This window comes from Ammospiza caudacuta, chromosome 20, assembly GCF_027887145.1.
Source record: "Ammospiza caudacuta isolate bAmmCau1 chromosome 20, bAmmCau1.pri, whole genome shotgun sequence".
Lineage (NCBI taxonomy): Eukaryota > Metazoa > Chordata > Aves > Passeriformes > Passerellidae > Ammospiza > Ammospiza caudacuta.
In genome coordinates this window covers 1,607,047-1,631,366 of record NC_080612.1, presented here as the reverse complement: position 1 = coordinate 1,631,366, position 24,320 = coordinate 1,607,047, and the positions used below count along the sequence as shown (strand labels likewise).

The window sequence follows — 24,320 nt, the reverse complement described above, 5'->3', positions numbered from 1 at the left end:
GAAAACATTTGAATAATCAAATCAGATCCCAAACTAATTCTTCTGTTTTCATGAAACTCATCTTTTAGCAGAACATACTCCACATTTTGGCACTGTGCATCTCAGGAGCAGGATGGGAGCACTTGGCTGGAGGCTCCAGATCTCCAGGAGCAACCCACAGATGCTTGAAGGCACAGTCAGAAGGGACAGCTCAAAGGCAAACCATGCTCCTACATCCATGTACCAGTTCTGTTCCCTGAGCAGCCAGACAGGATCCAGGGGAGCTGATGCTCCCTCCCTCCTGGCCCAGCTGGGTCCCTTGGAACACCAGGGTCCCACCTCCTGCCTGGCTGGGCACCCTGCATGTGGAGGCAGACTCTCCTCATCCTCCCAGGATGTCTGGAGACAAGCAAGATGACAAACAGAGTGAGGCAATGGGGTATAGACTGATGAGTGAGCCTGCAAGGTGCCTCTCTGCAAAGGGAAATATGGAAATGGGCCAGATCAGCTATGGAAGGGGATGCTCAGCTTGGCAAGAGCCATATCTGCTTCATGGGGTAGATCTGCCCTCCCCAGCCTGACTGAGAGACACAGCTCCCAGCAGGAGCCTCCCTGAGGCTGGGGACAAGTCTGGGGCATCTCCTGTGCCTGGTCCTCTGGAGCCCTCCCTGCCCACCTGGAGCATGGAGCTAACTCAGCACAGCTGGTGGACAGCTGAAGGATATTGAGAAAACACCAGGTTATTTACAGAAGGTTCTGGGGCAGTAACTGGAAACCTTTAATAGAAAGAGGATGAGTCAGTACCCAGCACTGCTGGGGGGAGTGCAGAGGTGCCAGGGTGAGGTTGGGTTGCTCCATTTACATTATAAACCTTCCACTGTTATTTAGGAAGTGTCTATCAAGACAGCACCACTCCAAATAACAAAATGGAGACATTCCCCAGGAATGTCTGCTTTCCTCTAGAGAACAGGAAATCCTTCTGAGAACATCTCACTACAGCTGGACAGCCCTCAGCTCTTCCCAGAGCACTCATCGCCTCCCTGCCCAGCCTTCCCTCTCCTCCTCAGGAGTCTGTCAGAGCTCCATGGCTCTCTGTGTGGAGGGTGCTGGCTTCTTCCCAGTGACCCATCCCTGTCTCAGCCCTTGCCCAGCCTTCACAGAGCTGCTCCTCTCTCTCACACATTGTACTGCTTCTCTAGTCTGTGGTCATTTTCCCTCATCAGCTCAGACAGGATACCCTTTTCTTCCCAACATCCTAGTTTCTGTCCATGCTCTCACCACACAGTTAATCTGCTCTTCTTTTTCAGAATCACTGTTTCCTTCCTCACCCTGCTCCTGGAACTCTTTCTGCCTCATCTTCAGGGTTACAAATATCCACACTTCTTTCAGCTCTCTGCATCCCCAGACTACCAGTAACTCTTGAAATGTAACTGTATAATTTTTATTTTAAAAAAAGCAACGGTTTGATCAAATTGCAATTTAATGTCTCCTTATAGGACCTGGGGTACATCAGGCAGTTCCAGGAGATAACAAGTAGCCCATCTCAGCACTCCTTTCCTTTAAATTAAGGAGGAAACTTGAGAGTTTCAGCTTCTCAGATTCTCTTTCATGCCCACCACCACCTATGCCAGTGCCCGCAGTGCTGTCACAGCTGCAGGACATGCCCTGAGGCACCTCCAGCCATGGCAGCACCTGCAGGACACTGGTGACAGCTCCCACCTCCTGCTCCTAGGGCACCAGGGGCTTTGCAAATATGGGAGAATCCTTAGTAAAGGAGACTTCAGTCTCTTTCTCCCTAACCAGCCTCATCTAATGCTTCTGGGCCCTCCAGCACAGTTCTTTCATGGATACACTCTCTCCTCCAAGCTGCCAGGAAGGTTGGGTAAGAGAAGACTTAACAAATGCAGGAACCTCCACAGAGGAACTTCTTACTAAGGGACAGGCATGAGAGAAGCAGAAATAGCCACAGGGACTGTTTCATATCCTGTGTCACTGGGGAGGCACTGAATCGAGCAGGGAGCTTCACTCTTCCGGAGCTGGGGCTGCCCTGTTCCATCACGGGACTGCAGCACAAGTGGACTCTGGTGGAAATTCCACCATGCCTACGCAAGCTCTGCACAGACCTCTCGCTCCATAAATTGAGGGGCTGCTGATGGTCTCAGCATCAGACAGCCAAGAGGCTTCCAAGCTACCCTTGCCTGCTCCAGCTCCAGCCACCAGTTCTCCAGCAACATGAAGGTGTTTGTGGTTGCCCTCACCATCCTCATCGTTGCCTTCTGCTACCAGACCTCTGCTGCTCCACGTAAGTCCAGGATCTCCTCACCTTCCCTAAGTGGGGACAGGAGAGATGTCCTGCTGGGACAGCCCCTTCTGATAGCAATTCCACTCTGGGTCCCTCCCTCTGTCCCAGCATCTTCTGGCAGGTGCTCCAGGGTTATGGGACAAGAAGAGCTCAGAGACCATTAGCATAAAAGCTAAAGGTTTGCTACCCTTTTTAGGCTAAAAGCACAGCCATGCCCCCCCACCCCTGCTACAGGGATCAAATGTGGGCACCCTGAGGAAGGCTAGGGCTGGCCAGGTTTGGGCTGGGAGGTGTTGCCTGGTGGCATGGGCTGTGTCAATGCCAGCTCAAGGTGAACCCAACAGGGAAATAACTGAAGGAAGAAGAAAAAAGACCCCATCTTTTCTCTTCCTCCTCCACATAATCCCTGCCCCCTAGACCCAGGGATGGGTAATCCCAGCTCCCTGCCTCGTCCCCCATCCCTTGCCACTGCTCATGACTGTCTTTGCCCTTCACAGTTGGCTCCGACCCACCAACCTCCTGCTGCTTCTCCTACGTCTCGCGGCAGCTGCCCCGCACCTTTGTGAAGGATTACTACGAAACCAACAGCCAGTGCTCCCAGCCTGCTGTCGTGTGAGTCCCTCCTCCGGGGCAGGGTGGTTTGGGGCTGAGGAGCCAGGCAGGGAAAGGCCCTTTTCCAAAGACAGGGAAGGAAAGCTGGGATAGACAAGAAGAACAAGGTGATGCTTGGAGCACAAAAGCCATATGCTGCTCCTGCTCTACCCCTTTGCAGATAAAACTGGTGGCTGCTGGATAGGATGGGCAAGGCATGGAGCTGCTCATCTTTGGGAGGGGCAGGACTTGGGCAGGGCTCTTGTCCTGGCCCTGGAAGTATCCAAGGCCGGGTTGGATGGGCTTGAAACAACCTGGTCTAATGGAAGATGTCCATGCCCATGGCAGGGGGTGGAACTGAATAAGCTTTAGGGTGCCTTCCAAAGCAAACCATTCCATAACTCTATGATTCTGTGATCCTCCATTCAGTGCTCTCCCACCAAAACCTGACCTCCTTGCACCCCACAGGTTCATCACCAGGAAGGGCCGGGAGGTCTGTGCCAACCCCGGGGAGGACTGGGTCCAGCAGTACGTGAATGAGCTGGAGCTGGACTGAGCTCCTGTGCAGAGCCAGCTGCTCCATGTCCCCACTGCCGGGAGGGACAGGCATCACCAGCTGGGGTCCACTGCAAGGGCTTCAATGTCATTTAGAGCTAGTTGAGAAACTGAAAACATTCCAAAACACAACTTAATGTTGTGCTATTTAATTTTTTATAGGGGAGGGAACAGGTGCAATAACTCTGAGATAAAAAAAAAATTTATTTAATATGTTTTTGGGTTTTTTTTTTTTTGCCTGTAGACTCAGATTATAATTTCTGTATTTAAGTAACTATATTTTTTACATAAAATTAAATTCAGGTGTCAATAAATAAATATTTTTGTAAGAATCTTCTGTGTTTGCCTCTGTTACAATCCTTTGGGGTGACAATAGCTGAAATTAAAATAGTGACAGCAGCTTCTTTATTTCCTTTTCCACATTGTCAAAACTCCTACAAGCTTTCTGTGTCTGAACATCTTGTTTTGCAAAATAGTAACAAGAAAAGCCATGAAGGAGGAGTTGTGAGAAAGGCAGGGATTACATTCAGGTAACTTGTCTTAAGCTTTTTCTAAGGTATTTAATTTCCATTCATTATGACAATTGGAAGCTCATTAAATTCCATTTCTGGCCCCATTACAATCAATCAAAATATTACCTTTAGGGGCTGAAATTTAACATATTGGCTGTTTTAGGGAAAGCTTTCTGAGAGCTACAGATAAAATGGATCAGTTATTTCCAGACCCGAGGGTGGAAAAAATATGTTTCACTGCAAGAATTTTAGAATTATTTCATTAAGCTCTCATTTGTGTGGGACATGAAGCTTGGCAAATATTCCCTTAGTAATACTTTGACTCCAAAACCTGCTCATCTCTGGAGATGCCTGTCCAGAGATGACCATGCCAGACCCCAGCCCAGGGCAGGACCTGCCCCTGCAAGGAAACATCTCCCCTGGTGCCCCCCTGGAGCTGAAGGAAACGGAGCCCCCCTTAGTGAAGGTATTTCCCACGTCCTTAATGGCATTTCCCACACCACTGATGGTGTTTGGGACGCTCTGATCAGCTCTGGACAGGATCTGCTGGATCAGCAAAGAGTATTTGGGTTCCTCCTGCCTGGATCTCTGGTGCACTCCATGGAACAATGCTCCGTTTAACACACTGCGTTCCCATGCTGGATTTGGGATTTCAAACAGGAGCACCAGTGGGACACAGGCCAGCAGGGCAGAGGCAGCCCTGGGGAGGGGAACCTTGATCAGAGGGTGGGTGGTGAGCAGAGAGAGGAGGATCCGGGGGGCTGGAGGGATCAGGGGGCCGTGGGTGTGTCTGAGGGAGGAAGGAACACATCACTCCTCACTCGGGGAGCTGCAGCCCCTGGCTCCTCAGCCCACGGGGCCCTGCGGATCCCATCTGTCATCCCACCCCAGTGCTGACAGCATCCAGCTTAAAATAGCACCCTGACAGGAGGGAAGTGAGGTAGAGAGCAGGACCAGAGCCCCCTTCCCTGAGACACTGCTGGGAGAGCAGGGAGCCCATGGCTGGGAGGTTTAGATGGGCATTGCCACCAGCATGTGAAGGGGCTGGCTTTGGTGAAAGCCTGCACTCACCAGACCCTGCACACCCCAGGACCAGCTCCAGAAGGCAGGCTCATCTTGGCCACTGAGTCCCAGCCACCCTGGGTGCTGCTGGATAGATTCACCCTGAGGACTGAGATTGGAACAAAGCCTAGTGCCCAGAGCTGCCCTTATCCAGGGAACAGCAGGAACAGGAGACAGGAGGGGGAAGAGCTGTGATGGGATTATCCCAAAATCCCTTGAGCCTCCACAGTCCCTCTTGGACACAAGCCCTGCCTGCCTCTGTGGCACTGTCCCACAGCCTCAGGTTCCTCGTGGAAGGGCACAGGGTGATGCAGTGAGTACCATCCAGCCCGGCAATGCGGCACACAGGCTGTCTGCCTTGGGCAGTGTCCCAAAACACCCAGGGCCATTCCAGCCTCCCACAGCCCTCCCCCTCCACCCCAGAGTACCTCAACTGGCTCCTCACTGCTGTTCTGGGAGCCTGCAGGAGCCCAGAATTACTCATGCCTTTCTTGATCTTGCACCCGCCTGTGTGTGACAGCTCAGAAAAGCGTGAGGAGCTGCAGCTGCACACCCCCAGAGAGAGGTGAGAATGAGCACCTTCTGCAGAGCATGAGGAGTGGCTCAGAGCAGCAAGGGCTGCACTACCGTGGCACCATCAGCTTAGATCCTCACCCAGGGGTCACCCTGCCATGGGCCCCAGATGTATTTGTGGTTGTGCAGCTGCTTGAGGCTGATTTTGCTGCTAGACCTGAAGCATGCAAGGACACCCTCACACCATGCAATCCTTGGGTCACAGAATCATGGAATCATAAAATCATGGAATAGCTTCAGTTTGAAGGGACCTCAAAGCTCATCCTGTGTCACCCCCTGCCATGGGCAGGAACACCTTCTGTCATTGCAGGCCCCCAGCCTGGTAATAATTAGCATTGAGTCCATGATTCACAGAAGGCTGATCAATCACTTTATTAAACTATACTCATTAAGAAACCCATTGCTTTTATAGACAGTTACAATGCAGGTGGACCCAACTGGTCCTTCAAACACCATTACCAGTGGCCAATCAAGAAACCACCCTTTGGTAGACAAACCTCCATAACACATTCCACATGTTCACAACAGCAGGGGCAGCAAGTGAAGATAAGAATTATTTATCATTCTTTTCTCTGATCTTCCCACAGCCTTTCCAGCACAATGCCTGAGCCAGCTGTGCTGCTCTCTGTGGCCCCAGAGCTGCTGCCACAGCCTTCCACTGTCCCAGCTTGCTTCAAGCCCCATCCAGCCTGGCCTTGGACCCTGCCAGGGCACCCTGTGCCAGGGCCTGCCCACCCTCATGGTAAAGAGCTTTGTCTCCCCAGGAAGTTCACGCCCAGGGCTCAGGCAATTGTGGTGCTCATCCCTCCCATGAACACTCTCATGGGGTGCTCAAGCAGGTGGACACCAGAATCACAGAACATGCTGAACTGGAAGGGATCCTTAAGCTTAACAGATGAAGAGAAAAGTGGAGTTGGGACCAAGAGGACGGTGGTTTTCTGCAGAACTTTCTCTGGATTCAGATCAAAACAAGAACAATGTTGTTAAAGGGATTTGGAATTTGTAAACTATCCATCCTGAAATCAGAGTGTGGAATTTACTGAATGTATATAAAAATAATTCTCTTTTTTTGGTTTTGTGGAGGTTGGTTTGTTTGGTAAAGTTCTTTTTTGTTGTTTTTTTTTTTTTTTTTTTTTTTTTTTTTGACAAAAGTCCTGGGCAAGCCTGGCTGTGAACAAAAATTCAATCATTACTATGATAAGAATATTATTATTATATATGCATATGTCTCCATATTTGCTGTTTACGTCACTCTAGTGTGTCTGTAGGCATTTTGAGGCACACCAGATACCAGGGGAATTGGAGGATGGAGTCCAGATTCTCATAGAAGGAGGAGCAGGGCTGTGCTGATGGGGTGTGGATTGAAGCCAGTCAATGTTCATGGTCTGAGCTTCTACATCTCCACTTTTCAGAGAGGAATTAGACACACTGAAGGCAAAATGTTTGTGCACCCAGAAGTGCCAATTCTGTACCTTCCTCCCCATCCCCAGGGCCCTGGTTTGCAACAGGGATGGGAGGCTCAGTCTCCAGAACAGCTCTTCCCAGAGACACCATGAGCAGGGGGTGTGCCACTTCTGAGGCACCAGAATCCAAAAATGTAATGTAAAAGGGGATGGGTTTGTAAGCTGCATACAAAAGTAGTGTTTTCCTAAAGTGGTGCAATATCCCAGACTCCCAGGGCTAAGGAAGACACTAAGTATTACAGAAGAAATTGTGCCTGGCTGTTGCCTTCCCTGTGATGGGTGACAAAAGGCAGAAGTGGCCAGGAAAACCCAAAAGAACATTTCTGCTGAATTCTTAGAAAGATGCAGACGATGACTCACATCCCTCTGAGATGATGAAGCATTTTCTTCTAGAAGAGAAGGGTGCAACATTTTAAAGAAAGCACATTTCTAAATGTTCAGGTCTGTTAACTGTGCTGAATCATAACAAGGGACACTGCCAGTGCCTGGGAGTGAGGAAACTGCCCCGGGAGCCAATGCCCAAAGTGTTACTTTAATCTACCGATTGCTCAGAAAAACAGTAACACCCAATCCATGGTCCCTCTGCCGGGTTTGGTATCTCAAGGGATTCCTGCCTTCAGCCAAACCACACCCCTTGAGCAGAACAGTCCTTGGCTGGGGTAATGGATGGACTCCATGACCTTAGAGGTGTTTTCCAACCTGAACAATTCCATGATTCTGTGATACTCTGCTGTGCTGTGCAGCCATTCCCTCTGGACGAGGCTGAGCAGGATCTGGTCCTTGCAGGACAAGGTCTGTGTGGAGGCCACAGCCAGACATTGATGCACTGCCATCGAGGACAGGGACAAACTCCACTTGCCATGGCTTAGAGAGAAATCCTGCTTGCAAATCACCCCAGGATCAGTTTCAGGGCAGCAGGGAGCTCCCAAAGCCAGGTCCCAGTGCTCCCAGCTGCTCTCCAGCTGCCAACCAGTCTGGGCATCAGAGGGCACACTGGTATCTGCTCCAAGCAGTTCCTTAGAAGCACGTGATGCAGAGTCCACCAGATGGACAATCTGGGCACCTACTCAGAACTATCTCATACCTTTGACCTCCACTGTCCTTCTCGGGGGAGGCAGATTCATGATTGCTAGAAACACTTTGGATGCTGCATTGGGGTGAGCTCACATCCTTTCTACTCATTCATTTCTTCCCCTGCTTGCAAGATCTCTGAATTGTTGCACTTCCTTCTGCTTCTTCTGGAAACCCTTCACCCACCCAGGCCTGCAGCAAGTGCCACTTGTCCATCCCCTGCCAGGATCAGGTTGCTCTGGACAGTTTCTATTCCATCATCTCCTCCCACTCCTCGTTCAGTGACATTTACCCTGGTTCCTTCAATGCACAACAACTTTCTGTGGCTGTCCTCACCACTCCCTCCACCAACTGCCTCTGCTTTCAGCTCTTTGTTAAGGCCTTGAAGTTTATGTCCTTTCTTATCTCCTCAGGCTCCATAAACTTCTCCATGGAGTGACTGTAAGATCATAATCTCCATGTAATATCTTCAGGGTGTCAGTGCACTGCAGGACCCACTGGACCTATCATCTTTCTCCTCCCTGGGGTGTGGCAAAGCTGTGACTGAGCTTGTCTCACTAGTCTGTTCTCTCTTGTGTAGCCACCAAAAGAAAGATCCTGAAGGAGTGTGGGACTCCCCAAAACACAGCAAAACTCAGTCAAGGGGAACTGCTCTCCCAGTCCAGACAATTTATTCACTAGAAGACTCCTAAAGCATCATCCAGGATGTCTGCAGAGAATTGGAGAGAGACAATTTACAAGGGCCTGGAGTGGCAGGACAAGGGGGAATGGCTGCCCCGTGCCAGAGGGCAGGGTTAGATGGGACATGGGAAAGAGTTCTTCCCTCTGAGGGTGGGGAGGCCCTGGCGCAGGTTGCCCAGGGAAGCTGTCGCTGCCCCAGCCCTGGGAGTGTCCAAGGCCAGGCTGGACAGGGCTTGGAACAACCTGGGATAGTGCAAGGTGTCCCTGCCCATGGCAGGGGGTGGAACATGAGCTTTAAAGTCCTTTCCAACCCAAACCAGTCCAGGACTCTATGATAAATTGTGCTGAGCATTTCAGATTACATTTTACCAAATCTCATTTTATTTGCATTGAATTTATTTGCAGGGAAGGCTGTAGATGTTGTTTTTCTGGATTTCAGAAAGGCCTTCGACACTGTTTCCCATAGCATACTCCTACACAAGCTAGCTGGCCGTGGTCTGGATAGGAATACCCTTTGCTGGGTTCAAAACTGGCTGGATGGCCGGGCCCAAAGAGTGCTGGTGAATGGTGTCACATCTAGCTGGCGACCAGTCACCAGTGGTGTCCCTCAGGGTTCTGTGTTGGGACCAGTTTTGTTCAATATTTTTATTGATGATATGGATGAGGGCTTAGAGTCTTTTATTAGTAGTTTCGCTGATGATACCAAATTGGGTATGAGTGTAGATCAACTAGAGGGGTGTAGGGCTCTCCAGAGAGACTTGGAACGGCTGGACATATGGACAGAATCAAACGGGATGAACTTCAATAAGTCCAAGTGCCGAGTATTGCACTTCGGCCACAATAACCCCCTGTACCGATACAAGCTGGGGATGGAGTGGCTGGATAGTGCCCAGGTGGAAAGGGACCTGGGGGTGCTGGTTGACAGTCGATTGAATATGAGCCAGCAGTGTGCCCAGGTAGCCAAGAGGGCCAATGCCATCCTGGCCAGTATCAGAAATGGTATGGCCAGCAGGAACAGAGAGGTCATTCTTCCCCTGTACTCGGCACTGGTGAGGCCTCACTTGGAGTACTGTATCCAGTTCTGGGCCCCTCACTTTAAGAGGGACGTTGAGTTACTTGAGCGTGTCCAGAGGAGAGCAACGAAACTAATAAGGGGCTTGGAACACAAGCCATATGAAGAGCGACTGAGGGAGCTGGGGTTGTTCAGCCTGGAGAAAAGGAGACTAAGGGGTGACCTCATCACTCTCTACAACTTCCTGAAGGGTGGCTGTGGTGAGCTGGGGGTCGGCCTCTTTCTCCGGGTGACAACAGATAGAACAAGAGGACACAGTCTCAAGTTGCGTCAAGCTAGATGTAAGTTAGAAGTAAGAAGGAAATACTTCACAGAAAGAGTGGTCAGAAACTGGAATCATTTACCCAGTGAGGTGGTAGAGGCATCATCCCTTGAAGAATTTAAAAAAAGACTGGATGTGGCACTTGCTGCCATGATCTAGCTGAACAGTTAGAACATCGGCTGGACTAGATGATCTTATAGGTCTCTTCCAGTCTTGAAAATTCTGTGATTCTGTGATTCTGTGAATCGGACTTCAAATTAGGCAGCCTCTTGGTTTCTGTCTGAAGGACACACTGCATAGCTACTCCAGCTGGTAGTCCAGGGCTGGTGGCACTGCTGGCACCCCATGTGCCACAGGGTAGTGTCTTGTGCACCCAGAGCAGTGTCTCGTCCTCCTGGCCCTGTGCAAAGAGACCATGGCCCCACTCAGGTTCAGACGAACTTTTCCTCCAGTGACACACTGTCAGCCTGGCAAGAGCCTTGGGGCAGCCTGGCAAGAGCCTTGGAGGAGAACGGATGTACCAGGGGATGGACAGACCAAGGGTGAACACTGGAGACAGAGTTTGGGCTATTTTTCTTTCCCTGGATCTTGCAGCCCTGAAGCACCCCTGCCCTGCGATGGGCAAACTCCCCACACTTGGAGCTTTCCCACTCATGGGGTTTTGAGGGGGGTGGAGGGGCTGGAGCTGACAGACCTGGAGGGATCTCCTGAGGAGGGGACCAGAGACAGCAGCATAGGGACCACCCACATCCAAACAGAAGTCCTCTCTCTTCACCCCAGGCCCCAGTACCACAAGGTTGGGGTGAAGCCACCACACAGGCATCTGCCACTCCCAAATCCCTGCCTGGAGAGTGCTGCTGTGTCCCACAGATGCCACAATGGGATCTCTCAAGGATCCTCTGGGCTGGAGAGGATCAGGTCCAGCAGCACCCTTTGCCTTATGAGATATTTCAGAGTAGCAGCAGTCATACCATTAACCACACAAGGTTCCCCAAATCAAGCCTTTATTATTTTATTCCAATACAATTCACAACAAAGTCAGCACTACATGGCAGGCTGAGCACACACACTGCTCCAGCAGCCTGTGAGATGAGTATCAGGACATCAGTGATCAGGGGACTCCCCTGTCCCCACTAGTGGCACAGAGGGTTATGGCACATTCCTGCTGCAAAATGCCTTCCCAACACATGGCACACGGTGGGTGTCACACATGGCAGGTCACCCCAGCAGCCAGAACTATGTGAGAATCCTGTCAGGACATTCACCAGGGCACTGAGGTTTTCCCCTAGTGCTGCCCCACTCACCAGGAGAAGCTGGTTGGGCTCCCAGGTTTCTGCCCACCAGTGACAAACCAGGGCAGCCACTCTCACAAGATGATGCATCCAGTCCCCTGTGGGTCCCTGACCCAGGAGATCACCAAGGGCTCTGCATTTCTGCCCCCCAAAAAGGCACCCAAGAAAAAGAGAGGCCGGAGATTGCCTGAGAACTTGTCAGTGAAGGTGTAAATGTGGGAGCGGTCGCTGACGTTGTAGAAGGAGATCTCTCCCGCCTCGTAGTCCAGGAAGATCCCAACGCGCCGGGGCCTCACGCTCAGGGTCACAGGGGACACGGGCACGGTCAGGGCCTCGTAGGTGCCCCCGTTTTGCAGCCGCAGCACCCAGTAACCATTGTTGGGGGAGAAGAGCACAGAGCCTTTGCGGCCAGCCGCCTCCCGGCACAGCCCCAGGCCCCACTCGGGCTTGTCTCCCACCTGCACCTCCCAGTAGTGGCGGCCCGAGAAGAAGCCGGGGCTGCCCAGCACGGCCGGGGCGCTGCCGAACCTCCTGGGGCTGTCGAAGAGCGACAGGAGCAGCTTCTTGCTCCCACGCCGGACGCTCTTGCGGTCCTCAGACACAGAGAGGTCTGGGTGTGCTGTCTCTGGGTCCAGAATCACGTCCACTGAACAGAGAGAAGGATGGAAGGATGAACAAGGCTTCAGGCATCTGCAGGCACAGACACAAACAGGTGCCTATGACCTGAATGCTGAGCTCTCCCAAACCTTCCCACAATTATTTGCTCGTGGTTTTGCACAGCTCCCAGCACTGCCTGGCAGTGGGGAAATGTAACACAGAAAATGAGCCTCATCAAAATACTTGGTGTCAGGCTGCAGAGCCAAGCCAAGGAGGGCAGTTCCACAGCTTCAGAAAGAGGTCTGAAAGCCAGACATCATGGGCAACATGGTGCTTGAAACCCCCGAGGGACATCCTGGGCTTCAGGGTCCCCTCATAATCCATCCAAGACCACAACAAAGGTCTTCCCACCAAGAAACCAGCCTGAACTCATCAGTGCACAAACCTGGAGCGGCTGGACAAAGCTTATTAGAAAAACCTCCCTGTGCCCCAGGGTACTGGGGAAAACCAGAACCCAAATGTGCCAGGAGCTGCCCCCTCACCTTTGAACTTCTTCAGCATGTCCCTCATGCCCAGGCAGCGCTCAGGAATGCTGTAGTTTTCCTTCAGGGTCACAGACACAGCCTTGGGGGACTGGAATTTTACCCCTTCACACCTGAGAAGGGAGGGATGCCCTTGGGTTGTATCCACAGCCTGCACCATGGCCCCTGTCCAGCTGGGAAGGGGGTCAATGCCCTTGTGCTGCCCTTTGCCTCCCTGGAGCTCTGGCTGGGAAGAGCACTAGGGATAATTACTTGCATATTGGCAATCCAAATGAGATCAGAACTAAATGATACAGGGAGCAGCAATGCCAGGCCTGGGGAAGGAAGGAAGGAAAAAAGCCACTGGGCAGCACATCCCTTAGGAGGGGATGCAGCTCACATGTCACAAGCCATGCAAGGCCGTGGCTCTGAGCCTCTGGAAAACCTCTGAGGGATTGTCTCAGTCCCTCCTGCGTCTACCCCAGGAGGACCAAAGCAGATGCTGGGCAGGGATGATGGGGTGGCTGTTGTGGAACAGATACAAACATCTGCCTCAAAGCCCGGAGGCATCCAGGACAGTAGGAGGAACAGCCATGGTACCTGCCAAGAATAACCATGGGTACCTGCCAGGAATAATCATGGGTACCTACCAGGAATAATCATGGCACCTATCAGGAAAAATCACCCACCTACTCAGGATGCTTTTCATGTCCTAGAAGAAGACAAAAACGACTCTGGGTTTGTCTGGGCCAAGCCACCCATCCAGGTGACAAAGGCACCAGGGCTGAGTTAGTGGTGCTGGTGGCAAAGCCTAACCTTGAGCAGCCCATCAGCTGGCTGCTGACTCTTCCCTTTTATCTCCAGGATCAGCTCCTCCAGCAAGCACTTCTCCTCCACCAGCCTGGCCAAGTTTTCATTGATGAGCAGCAGAATCTGCTTCTCTTCCTCCTCCAGCTTCTGGAGCAGTAGCTTCTCCTCATCAGCCAGCAGCCGATGCAGCTTCCCAAACTCACTCACAATCCTCTCCCGCTTTTTCTTTACTGTCTCCTTGGGACAAGAAGATTCATAGGGTGAACGTTATCCAGGCAGCCAAGACAGAGCCAGATGCTCTGGCATCCACGCCCGACATCAGGCCCTGGGAAAATACTGCATTTTTGTGAAAAGTGCATGAATTCAAAAACAGCCAGAGGCAAACTTGTGCTTCCACCTCACTGTAATTCCTGCTGTGCATCCTTGGTTTACCAGCAGCAGGAATTTGCCTGGGGCATTTCTGCTCAGCTGGACCCCAGAGGTCTGGGGTGTGTTGGGCTGCAAGGAGGTGCCCTCAGGTGTCAGGGTAGGTTTTTATTACAACTCAAACCTCCAGCCAAATCCAGGCTAATAAATTTGCTTGGGCAGGTGGACAATGCTGGGAAAATCCCCAGTTAAGAGCAAGAGGTAGAACAGTCACAAAATCATGGAATGGTTTCAGTTGGAAGGGATCTTAAAGACCATCTGCTTCCAGCCCTTGCCATGGGCAGGGACACCTTGCACTAGAGCAGGTTGCTCCAAGCCCAATGCAGCCTGGCCTTTGACATTTTCAGGAATGGGGCAGTCAAAGCCTCTTTGGGCAAGAAGCCATGGCTTCAGCACTCTCACATGGAGGAATTTCTTCCTTATATCTAATCTAAATCTCTCCTCTCTTAGTTTAAGACAGTTCCCTCATATCCTGTCTCTATCTGCCATGTAAAGGAAACCCTGGAGCTGTGGGGGATGAGCCCAGGAGGCTCCCCAGGTTTCACTACAAGGTGAAGAACCAGCAATTGGCAGGGTCTGCCAGTGCCTTCAGGGCTTTTCACCTCATCCCTAAAAGCTGGCTGGAAACCTGGAGCTGCAGAAAGACACTCTGCAGTGGGCTTGGGTCAGGAAATCTCAGAATTAAGAAGATAAAGGAAAGGAAATTTAACTTCTTTTTTTTCCCCATCCAAGTACTTGAACCTGAGTCATGAAGACTTGATAAGCCAGGACAGCTTCTTCCCCCTACCACTCACAGGGGAATCTTTGCTCTTTTTGCTATAAAAGCACAACCAAAGGAAACTGGAGGCAGCTGAGCCACGACCCTGAGCTGTGACTCAGGCAGATGGGAGGACAGTGACACAGCTCTCACAGTCTCTGTCCTTCTCTCCCCGTGGGGGCAGAGGGCTCATAGGGACATCCTTGAAACCCACCACCATTTGTCTGGACTGCCACAGGCAAGGGAGATGAGTGAAAAACTAGGGGAATTCAGAGAAACCTGTCTTCCCTGCCAGAGCTGATTAACCATCTGCTCAAATTCAGAGCTGGATAACTCATCCAGCAGTTTCATTTCCTTTTCTGCATTTACTTTTACTTTCCATCTTTCACTCTAAGAGATTTGAAGTCCAGCTGTTTGCTGGCGTCTGCTCTTCCCAGAACTGTCTGGAGTGGGATAGAGTTGCAATAATTCAGTTTGTTTTTTTCTTATGAAAATACTTCTGGTTCCTGTTGCTGTGGAGTGGAGCTCACCACACAGCTCACGCCTGGCTTGGAACTGAAGCACATGTTGTAAAACAAAAGGCAATAAAAAATAGCCCATGTCTAATTGTTAACCAGCATAAATTTCTCATTATTCCGGGGAATCTGGCATGCTGCTCCTTGCAAATCTTTTTATAGAGCTGCACACGGCTACTGAGCCTGGCTTCCAGCATTGCTCATACATGTGACAGCAGAACACAGCCTGAAGACAATGATAAATCTGTGTCCCCAGACAAGATCATTCAGGGTGTTTTTTTCTTAAATCCTGATATCTCTGAAGCTCATTCTTTAAGAATTAAGACAGGCACCTGCCTTGCATTCCTGGGTTTTCATCCTTTCTGCTGACTCATACTTCTTCACCTCCTCCACTTCCTTTAAAAGACTCTCCAGGGACTTCTGGAGTTTGACCTGGAAAGCAGAAAAATGGGCTCAACTCACCCCAACAGCACCTGCTGAGCACTGCAAGTTGGCTGAGTCTCCCCTGCCTGTGGGGGGGAGACACTGACCCAGCGCCAGGCAGTGCCAGGCACTGGCACCCAAACAAAGCAGCTGCGCTCTTCACTCAGCTCAGTGTTAACCCTCCCCATGCTCCGCAGGTTTCCCCTGTGTTTTTCCTCACTATTAAGGTTCTGGAGACCAAAGCGACAGCCCTCTTTCAACGCTGGGGTGAAGGGTGGATGGTGGCACTGTCAGGATCATAGCTGGGATGTGGGATTTGGGTGCCAGCATCCCTCCACCGGGGCAAAATGTCCTCTGGGACCCACCAGCTCAGCTTCTCCAGGGGTTGTGAATGGGCAGGGAGCCAGGCTGCGTCCCTGAGCTGGATAGACGGGGTGAGCCTGGCTCCACCAACAATTTGGAAGATAAGGCAGGTCCAGCTTTATCCCTGCAGCGAGGGCAGCTGGCGGGGGAGGTGACCGTCTACGCTACCCCTCCTTTTGCTTTCCCAGCGATGCCACTGAGCTTGCTGGGGTCCCGGTGGCCGCACAGCCCCGTGCCAGAGCGCCTCGGGCAGGGCAGGGACCCGGCGCCTCACCCTCCCGTACCTTGTAGACGTGCGCCGCCTCCTCGATGGGGTACACGGTGTGCGGGCGGTGCTGCAGCGACTCCCGACACACCACGCAGATGGGCTCCTCGTCCTCCTCGCAGAACAGCTTCAGCCGCTCGTCGTGCTGGGGGCACAGGGGGGTCCCCGGCTCCAGCTCGGGCCCCAGGCCGCCCCGCAGCCCCAGCTGGCGGATGCTCTCCACGATGTTGGCCAGCTGCCGGTTGGGTCGGAAGCCGCTGCGGTGGCAGGAGGCCCGGCACTGCGGGCAGGAGAAGGGCCCGTCGGCCCACAGCCCCTTGTCCTGGCAGTGCTTGGCGATGCAGCCTCGGCAGAAGTTGTGGCCGCAGTCGATGCTGACCGGCTCGCTCATGTACTCCAGGCAGATGGGGCAGATGGCCTCCTCCTGCAGCCGCTCCAGAGCACCTGCCAGCGCCATGGTGGCCCGCTGGTCTCCACGGGCGCTTCCCTCGGCCCTCGTCAGCCAGCAAAGGCGGGCTCCCAGGCAGGCATGGCTGGCACAGCCCCACGGCGAGGAAGAACGGGCAGTGCCATGAAAGCCTGCAGGACGAGCCGGCCTCGCTACCGGATAGTACCGGCCCCGGAGCCTCCGTGCTGCCGGGGGGAGGAGCTGGCACCGGCCGGGACAGCTGCAGCCAGCCCCAAAGGCTGGGACTGCCTCCAGCCCGGCGGGGCAAAGCCAGAGAAAAACCCCGCGGGGAGACCGGGACACATTTGGAAGCACCAGAACTAACCCGTGGCCAGAGACAGCCCGGGGCCGGGACAGTGGTGGAGATGGGGTTGGGTCTGGTGATGGCTGAGCTCAGCAGCCCGAGGAGCCTCTGAGGCACCTGCCCGCTGACCAGAGATGTTGGCCGAGGTAAATGACCCCTCGCCCCACCAACAATTGTGCCAAAACATCCCCCGTGATACCCACCCACTGCAAAGAGCCAGGAGTTTGGAAATGTGCCGCGGCGAGGAGGCAGGCGGGACAGGCAGGATGAGAAGTGCTCTCCCTTGCATGCACAGAGAGGCTGGGGGACAGCCAGGTGTCACCCCATCACCCACAGACCCTTGAGTGTCAGCCCTGACCCCCTTCCAACCATTGCTACACACCCCAGTCTCCGTGGAGCATCCCAAGAACCACTGGGAGAAGTTGCAAGTTTTGCTCCTTTTTATTATACAAAAATAACTTCAACACTTTCAGTACAATGGAGAATGAAAAGTTTCACTGAAAATGTCAAATAAATTAAGACCGGCATTGCACAGCCTTCCATAAAAGAGCTAAACACTGAGTTGAATACCCTGCCAAATTCCCAGGCAGTGAGAAAATAGATTATGTCTTGGAGGTGTCCATGAGAGCATATTCCTGCAGAAGTGGTGCTTGGAGAGAGCAGGGTATTGCTTATCCACTGTGCTTATTGTCCTTTAATTGATTCATTATGTCTTTGACCCACTTGTCATTGGGGTTGGCACAGACCAGCTTGTTCTTGATGGTGGTAAATCTGGAAAAGGAAATCCAGTGAGGAGAGGCAAAGGAAAGGAAGACAGAGAGAAGAGTGAGACCACCTGCTCCACGCCAACAGTGACACCCACCAGACACCTATACAGGCTGCAAAACAGCCCTAGGGAAATGGGGTGGGAGTGATTCCATGTCCTTACAGGTGTCTTGCTCTCTGCACTTAAACTGCTTTGTCCCCAACATCTCTACATCTGGGACACCGTCCTGGCTGGGTCCCCCTATCTGGGGTGAGAGGGGTGACCAGCAAAAGCTCTATTAGCTCAAATCTAATAAGGAGGTTCACAAATTCGCTGTCTAGGATGTGGGATTGCCCTCTGACATGTTCCCAGGCTGTTTGCACATGGGAGAGCCTTGCCCAGTGCTTTTCCATGTCAGGATGAAGTATGATGTGGGGTTCCCCCACACTGTCAGGACAAGCAGGGCAGAAGATGTACTTACATCACAGCTGGCTTGGAGCAGTGGCTGCCCGTGGGCACATAATTCTTCACACGGCTCAAGGGCAATGGTCCGGGGTTGTACTCAACACAGCAGGGACCAGAGTGGAGAGAAACTGGAAGAGAAGTTTTCTGTTACATCAGACCAGGAAAAGTGCCAGTGGGGAGAAGTAGGGTGAGAAGACGAGAAGATTCTCACTGGAGGAAGTGCTGCTCCCACAGTGGGCTCCCACCATAGCCATCTTCCCATCAGGGAGCCAAGGTAAGACAGGCTTCTCTTTTCCTACAGCAGATGCTAGTAAGAGAAACCTGCCAAGCATTACTAGACCTTATACAGCAGACAGAAAGAGGAGACAGCTCCTTGGAGAGGAGAGATTGGACTCACTTGGAGAGAAGGTGGCCTGGTGGCAGAAGACAACCACAAAAAGTACAGAAAGGGCTGCTGTGAAGGTCTTCATGGTCCTCTTGGGTAGAGGTGAATTGTAGGAGTGAGGCTGGACTGTCGCAGAGTGTCCCTCACTGTTCCTGGTATGGGATCCCTGAGTTCTGCCCTCTTTATATAGGCAGACAGCAACCAAGGATGGAAACATTGCTGAAAGCCATGACACAATGGAAAAAGTGCAGTGTCAAGGATAGCACACAGCCTTGCAGAGGAAACCGTCCAGAGCCCTGATGACAGCAGTGTCCTGACATGGCATAGGGTACGATACCATCAGATACCACAAGTGGACACAGAACAGGATATGACCTCTCATTTCATTTCCCGTGACCTAAGGGTTCTGCAGAAAACGTAGAATTGGTAATTTGGAAGATCAGTAGGTGGACCTCTTGCCTAGAAGTCACAGCAGTGGATGAAGGTCAACCATGGTTGTCACGCCCTTGTTTCCCAGAACATCTGCATCATGGACAAACAGGAGATCTCACCTCTGCCACAGCAACTAGAGCGGGGAAAGTCTGAGAGTCAGGCTGACCACCCATGTGCCCACCCAGCCATGCTGGGTCCCACTTGCACTGGGGGCTTCCTCCATGGGACTCTGAAGGCCATTGGTGCATAAATGTGCAGAGCAGAGGGTGGAGCACGGTGCAATTCCAGATCTGGGCTCCTCTTATGTCCTTGAGCATCCCTTGCAACAAGTCTTTGGGGAACCAGTTCTGCTACATCACAACTTCTCAAATACTAGTGACAGCTAAAATAGTATTCAGTTCTTCATGGACATGGGAATTGGCCACTGATGCCCACAGTGAACTTTAGGAGCTGATGACTATGTTAGCAAAGCAAAGCTGACAAAGATGGTTATTTGATTCCAGCACATTTCGGTGAGGGCCTGAAGTCCTACCACCATCATAGATCCACTCTCCCCCACACTGCACAGAGTGGGACCAAGAAAGGTGTGAGGAGACCAAAAGCCAAAGCTAAGCAATAAAGAGTGCAAGGACAGGGACAAACTGCCCGCATACCTTGGAAGCAGGAATGCTGATGGAGCTTGGTGTGCCACTCCAAGGGACACATGGAACAAAGGATGGAGCAACACAGAGACACTGCAGTAATTCTCTGTTGAAATCAAAGCAAATATAAAACAAAAGATAGAGTGACACAGCAGTGTGTGGATAGACTCCATGGAAAACAATACAGCTAATGAAAACTAAGTCAAAGGAATGATCTAGATAGAAATCAAAAGCTGAACTTTGCTTAACTCAGAAATACATATTATGTTTCTCACCTCTATTTATGCTACTAACTAAAGTCAATCAAATTCCACCTAATCTGTAAATGACATCAACTGTAACTTTTATCTTTTGCCAAGAAAATATTATAAATGTGGCTGAAGTGGGGAGGGAGGTCAAGAGACTCCAACATTTTTGCGGTCAGTTACTGTCAGTGGCAACCTCTAAACCTGTCACAGTCTTCACTGAGCAGTGCTAATAAACTGCTCAGTGTGAGTCACAGAATCACAGAACCACAGAATAATTAATGTGGGAAAAGTCCTCCAAGATCAGGTGTCACCAACATCTACTCCTTCCATCCCCTGCTCTTTCCATTTCTGCCAATACATTCAGAAACAAACTTGCACAAATTCCCATTGAGACCAACTCTACACTGTTCTGACACATCTCCACACAGGGACCAGAATAAAACTGAGAGGAGGAGAACAGACTGAGGAATGAGCTGGAGCCTCCTCGCTGATGGCTCACACAAACACAGCCCAGCTCAGAGCAGCTTTAGTTGAGTGTTCTGGATGTTCCACAACATTCAACTACAGGTTTGATCGAAATGTCAAGATTTGTTTTGAAAAATCAGTGTTTTATAGCAGGAATATAACCATTGTGCCTCAACATTGTCAATGAATTCTCTCTCCTTTCAGATACACCTTGCTGTATTTCCTGCTTCCATTCAACCAAAAGGAATTTTTGGAGGTTTCGACACCTCTGTTATTTCCCCTATTCACTGTTTTCCTCAACTTTGTTCCTTCTGATTCTGTATTCTTGCTCCTTCCTACCAAGACAAATAATGCAAACCTCTAAATATTTTGATTTCTAAAACCTCCTTCATATTATATATCCTAAATAGTGGCTATTTACGGAGTCTATAAAACCTCTGCCTTATGGTATGCTTCAGCTATAGATAGAAACCAAACACAGTATCTTTGGATCCATCACCAGGACAGGTTGGGGATGTGAGAGGAAACCTCTGCTCAGCCCTGAGGGTAGCCTGCTCCACCACACCACCTCCTGGCTGGACCATGTCTGGGGGATCACTTTATCACAGTGCTCCTGGGAACTGCTGGATCACTAATGTGGGAAACTGGGTTTAACTGTGAGCAAACCAGTTGGAAACAGAAAGAAAATTCCTGGGGCCAGAGATCCCAGGGTGGTGCAGCTCCAAGCAAGATCTCAGATGAGAAGAAGTATTTTCAAGAAGAATTGAGACTTTCCACATTGAATTGAAGTCTGCAAGATGATAAGTGGCCTAGAAAGAGAGACAAAGTGAATACTCACTGCCCCAGAGCAGGAGCCACGGATTATTCAATGGAGTGGGCAAGAGGAAGGTTCAAAAGGAACAGAAGGAGGCAGCTCTTCACATGAGGAGCTCCTTGCCAAGGGACATAGTGAGGACAAGGAAATTTTCTTGAGTCTGAGCTCAGATTTCAGGGTGATAGGCTTGAGAAGATTTGGAAAATGAGAATGGTTGGAGGCTGGGAGCACACTCCAGGGTGCAGTACAAATATTGATTGGTCTCTTCAAGGGGTCTGCTGTGACCACATCTAGAGGTATCAAGGCTGATGTAGATGGATCCTTAGTCTACATCCTCCGTGACTGTTCATCTTTGATTCTCCAGGACCATTGGTCCAACAAAACCATCAGGGCTACAGAGCAGCTTACAAAATTGCATTGAAATCCCTGGACTGAAATCTACAGGCACACCAGGATGTGCCTCCAGAGAAATATTTTTGGTAAATGTCAGCAGAAAGACTCCAACAGTTTCTAAGCACACAGCAAGGCAGAAATAAATTGCTGCAGTCCATGCAATTTTCCAAGACAAATTTGGGGCACCTATAAAAGCTTCACTTTGTGACCAGGAGTCTAAAAGAACAAGATGTGGCTGGATGCCATGTTGGAATGTGGCCCTCACAGAAATGTGGTGGTACTTCCCAGGACAGCCAAATGATGCCTCTGCCACAACTCCTTTGTTTCCCCAACAATGTCCTCAGTACTGAGCAGCAACTGGCCTGGAGCAGATCAGGACTTGTCCAGCAGCTGCAGCACAGCATGACAGGTTTAGCCACAGTTCAGAGAAAGGAAAAAAAAACATTTGGTGTTGGGTTTGAGACGGGTAGCACCTGAGGCTGCCGAGTTCCAGAGTGACAGCTGCATTGTGCTTGCACACTCTGCCGCCTGTTGTCAGCAGCTGGAGGTACAGGGGGCATCTGCAAGTTAGGCCATAGAGTTGCAGGAATCCTGAGAACAATATTTGACAAGAGTACTTTGTCGATGTTGGATCATGGAAAAAGATAGAAATCATGGAGTCATTCAGGCTGGAAAAGATCTCTAACATCATTGAGTACAGCACTGCCAAGGCCACCACTAACTGTAGCCCTAAGCATCACATCTCTGTTTCTGTTAAATCCCTCCAGGGATGGTGACTCTACCACTGCCCTGGGCAGCCCATTCCAATGCTCAACCACTCTTTCAGTGAAAAAAATTTCCTTAGTATCCAACCTGAACCTCCCTTGGTTCAACTTGAGGTGTTTCCCCTTGTCATATCACTCCCTAGGAGCAGAGCCTGACCCCCACCTAGCTCCACCCTCCTGCCAGGGAGTTGTAGGGAGCCAGAATGTTTCCTGTATCATAAAGGGAAGACAGGGATATACTGGCTCTCCACATTCATGCTCATGCCCTGCTGCAGTACCTGCCTTGTGCTCTCCCAAGACTGCTCTGCAATGAGCACACAGCTCCCACACTCAACTCTGCACACCTCAAGTCTCACACAGAAATCCTTTCCTCAGTAATCCAACTCTGGCAGCCAAAGCTCCCAATACAGAAATAAAGGAAGAATTAGGAAGAATTTATTCACAGAAAGGGTTATCAGACATTGGAATGAGCTGCCCAGGGAGGTGGTGGAGTCATCATCCCTGGAGATGACTGGATGTGACACTCAGTGCCATGGTCTAATCGACATGGTGATCAGTCATAGGTTGGACTTGATGATCTCAGAGGTATTTTCCAACCAATTGATCCTGTGAAATCAGGCTTGCCATGTCCTGCCTTGGAAGAGACCTGGGCTTGGTGGGGTGCTCCAGCTGGACCTGCTGGCCATGCCAAGGGGACACTGTCCAGCAAGTGGCAAAAACACTTCCCACCTCCAGGTCCTGCTCATGAGCTGGTTTCTCACCTAGGCATTTGCCCCTGCAGCCCAGTGTCCCTGTGGAGTTCAGGTCTTCTCCTGCAGATCCATCTGGAAACCTCTTCAGCTTTGCTTTTGAATTCTTGGGCAAGCAGAGGCAGTTGCTGAGGCTTCTGTGCAGAAAACACAGCAGATGATGTTTTGGGGTTACAGCCCTCCTTGTAACACCTGGGCAAGTAGGAAACCTAGACAGGACAGAGGTGAGGGCCCCACTGGACCTCAAGCACCTTAGCCAAGCAGTCCTCTCCAAGACCCTCTCCCAGTCCCAGACTGTTCACCTGCAATGCTCTCCCAAGACTCCAATGCTCTCCAATGCTCTCCCAGGTCCTGCACCAAGACTGTCCCTGCCCCACATAGCAGCCCAGGGTCTCTTTGGGAGCACAAGCAAAGACTCAGCAGCAAAATCTGTTTGCCAAATCATTCAAAACATGGGATCAAAAGATGAAAATTCTCCCCATGCTCCCATGCCTGCTCCTCCTGGCACAATCTTTGCTCCCCAAGGACCCTCCTGCTGGGTCTGGGCCACTACCCTGCCCTTTCCAGCTGGGTACTTTGGCTCACAAGTTTTTATCCCAGAGTCTGAGCAAATTATCCCATCACCAGGGATCTGGGGCTGCAGGATCTGGTTTATGGAAGGCCTGACATAGCCACTGCCCTTTTAAGACATGGCCCCAGGAATTGCTCATCTGCTTGGGTGCGATCAGGATGGTGTGCCTTGGAATGTGTAAAGGGACTACTGAAGGGGATCCATTTGGGATCCATTTTTCCCACCTCCAAGGGTGAAACAGCAGGATCTTAGCACAGCCCACTCTGGCACAGTCAGCGAGATAACAGAGGAAGGACTGTGGAGCTCTGTGATTCTGTTTTCCTGTTGAAACAAGGGGGATCTGTGCTCTCCCTGAGCCCAGGCCAGGCCACGGGAGGATGATGTGTGTTGCAGCAGTACCCTGGGACTCTCCAGCTCTGGCTAGGGAGGGAATTGTAAAAAGAGACTCCAGCTCCCAGCCCCTGCAAAAGGAGCATCCCTGAGCCCCAGACAGGGCCCATAGCCCCTGCAGTCCCTTCTGGCCCCTCTCCTGCCACTTGTCCTTCCCCTTTGGGTTAAGGATGTCCTGACAGAATGGCTCCTGTGGACAGGAGCCTCTGGGCATGGAGCAGGAGAAGGAAACTGCCCTACAGAGCCCTGCAACAGGGGAAGGATGAGCTCCAGTCCCACCTGCCTGGCCTGTGCAGCACTTGATGGGTGCCACATACTGCTCAGCAAGAAAAAAGAGAGGGCACACATTGTCGTCTCCATGTCCAGACAATGTCTGTCCCCATACAGGCCAGACACTCCTATGAAGGGCTCTGC

General features: G+C 51.3%; 3 protein-coding genes across 5 annotated transcripts; 1 reads left to right on the top strand and 2 right to left on the bottom strand.

Moving 5' to 3' along the window:
• Positions 1-2,211: 2,211 nt before the first annotated feature.
• Positions 2,212-3,428, top strand: LOC131566447 (C-C motif chemokine 4 homolog). The gene is made up of 3 exons (XM_058817758.1): positions 2,212-2,281; positions 2,779-2,893; positions 3,341-3,428. Exons 1-3 carry the CDS (start codon positions 2,212-2,214, stop codon positions 3,426-3,428), a joined length of 273 nt encoding a protein of 90 aa, XP_058673741.1.
• A 7,691-nt stretch (positions 3,429-11,119) lies between these two features.
• LOC131566548 (E3 ubiquitin-protein ligase TRIM39-like) lies at positions 11,120-16,693 on the bottom strand. 3 transcript variants are annotated; one of them, XM_058817882.1, is made up of 6 exons: positions 16,112-16,693; positions 15,374-15,473; positions 13,350-13,573; positions 13,184-13,245; positions 12,555-12,667; positions 11,120-12,061 (listed from the first exon to the last, which is right to left on the bottom strand). In XM_058817882.1, the coding sequence occupies exons 1-6, from the start codon at positions 16,547-16,549 to the stop codon at positions 11,490-11,492; spliced, it is 1,509 nt and encodes a 502-aa protein (XP_058673865.1). In that variant the 5' UTR covers positions 16,550-16,693; the 3' UTR covers positions 11,120-11,489. The 3 variants fall into 3 exon arrangements, with proteins under 3 accessions (XP_058673865.1, XP_058673864.1, XP_058673866.1); XM_058817881.1 differs by having other exon boundaries at positions 13,350-13,580; positions 15,378-15,473; XM_058817883.1 differs by having other exon boundaries at positions 13,223-13,245; positions 13,350-13,580; positions 15,378-15,473.
• A 710-nt stretch (positions 16,694-17,403) lies between these two features.
• On the bottom strand, positions 17,404-18,524 carry LOC131566551 (C-C motif chemokine 5-like). The gene is made up of 3 exons (XM_058817885.1): positions 18,452-18,524; positions 18,071-18,182; positions 17,404-17,615 (listed from the first exon to the last, which is right to left on the bottom strand). Exons 1-3 carry the CDS (start codon positions 18,522-18,524, stop codon positions 17,516-17,518), a joined length of 285 nt encoding a protein of 94 aa, XP_058673868.1. The 3' UTR covers positions 17,404-17,515.
• Between the last annotated feature and the right edge of the window lie 5,796 nt (positions 18,525-24,320).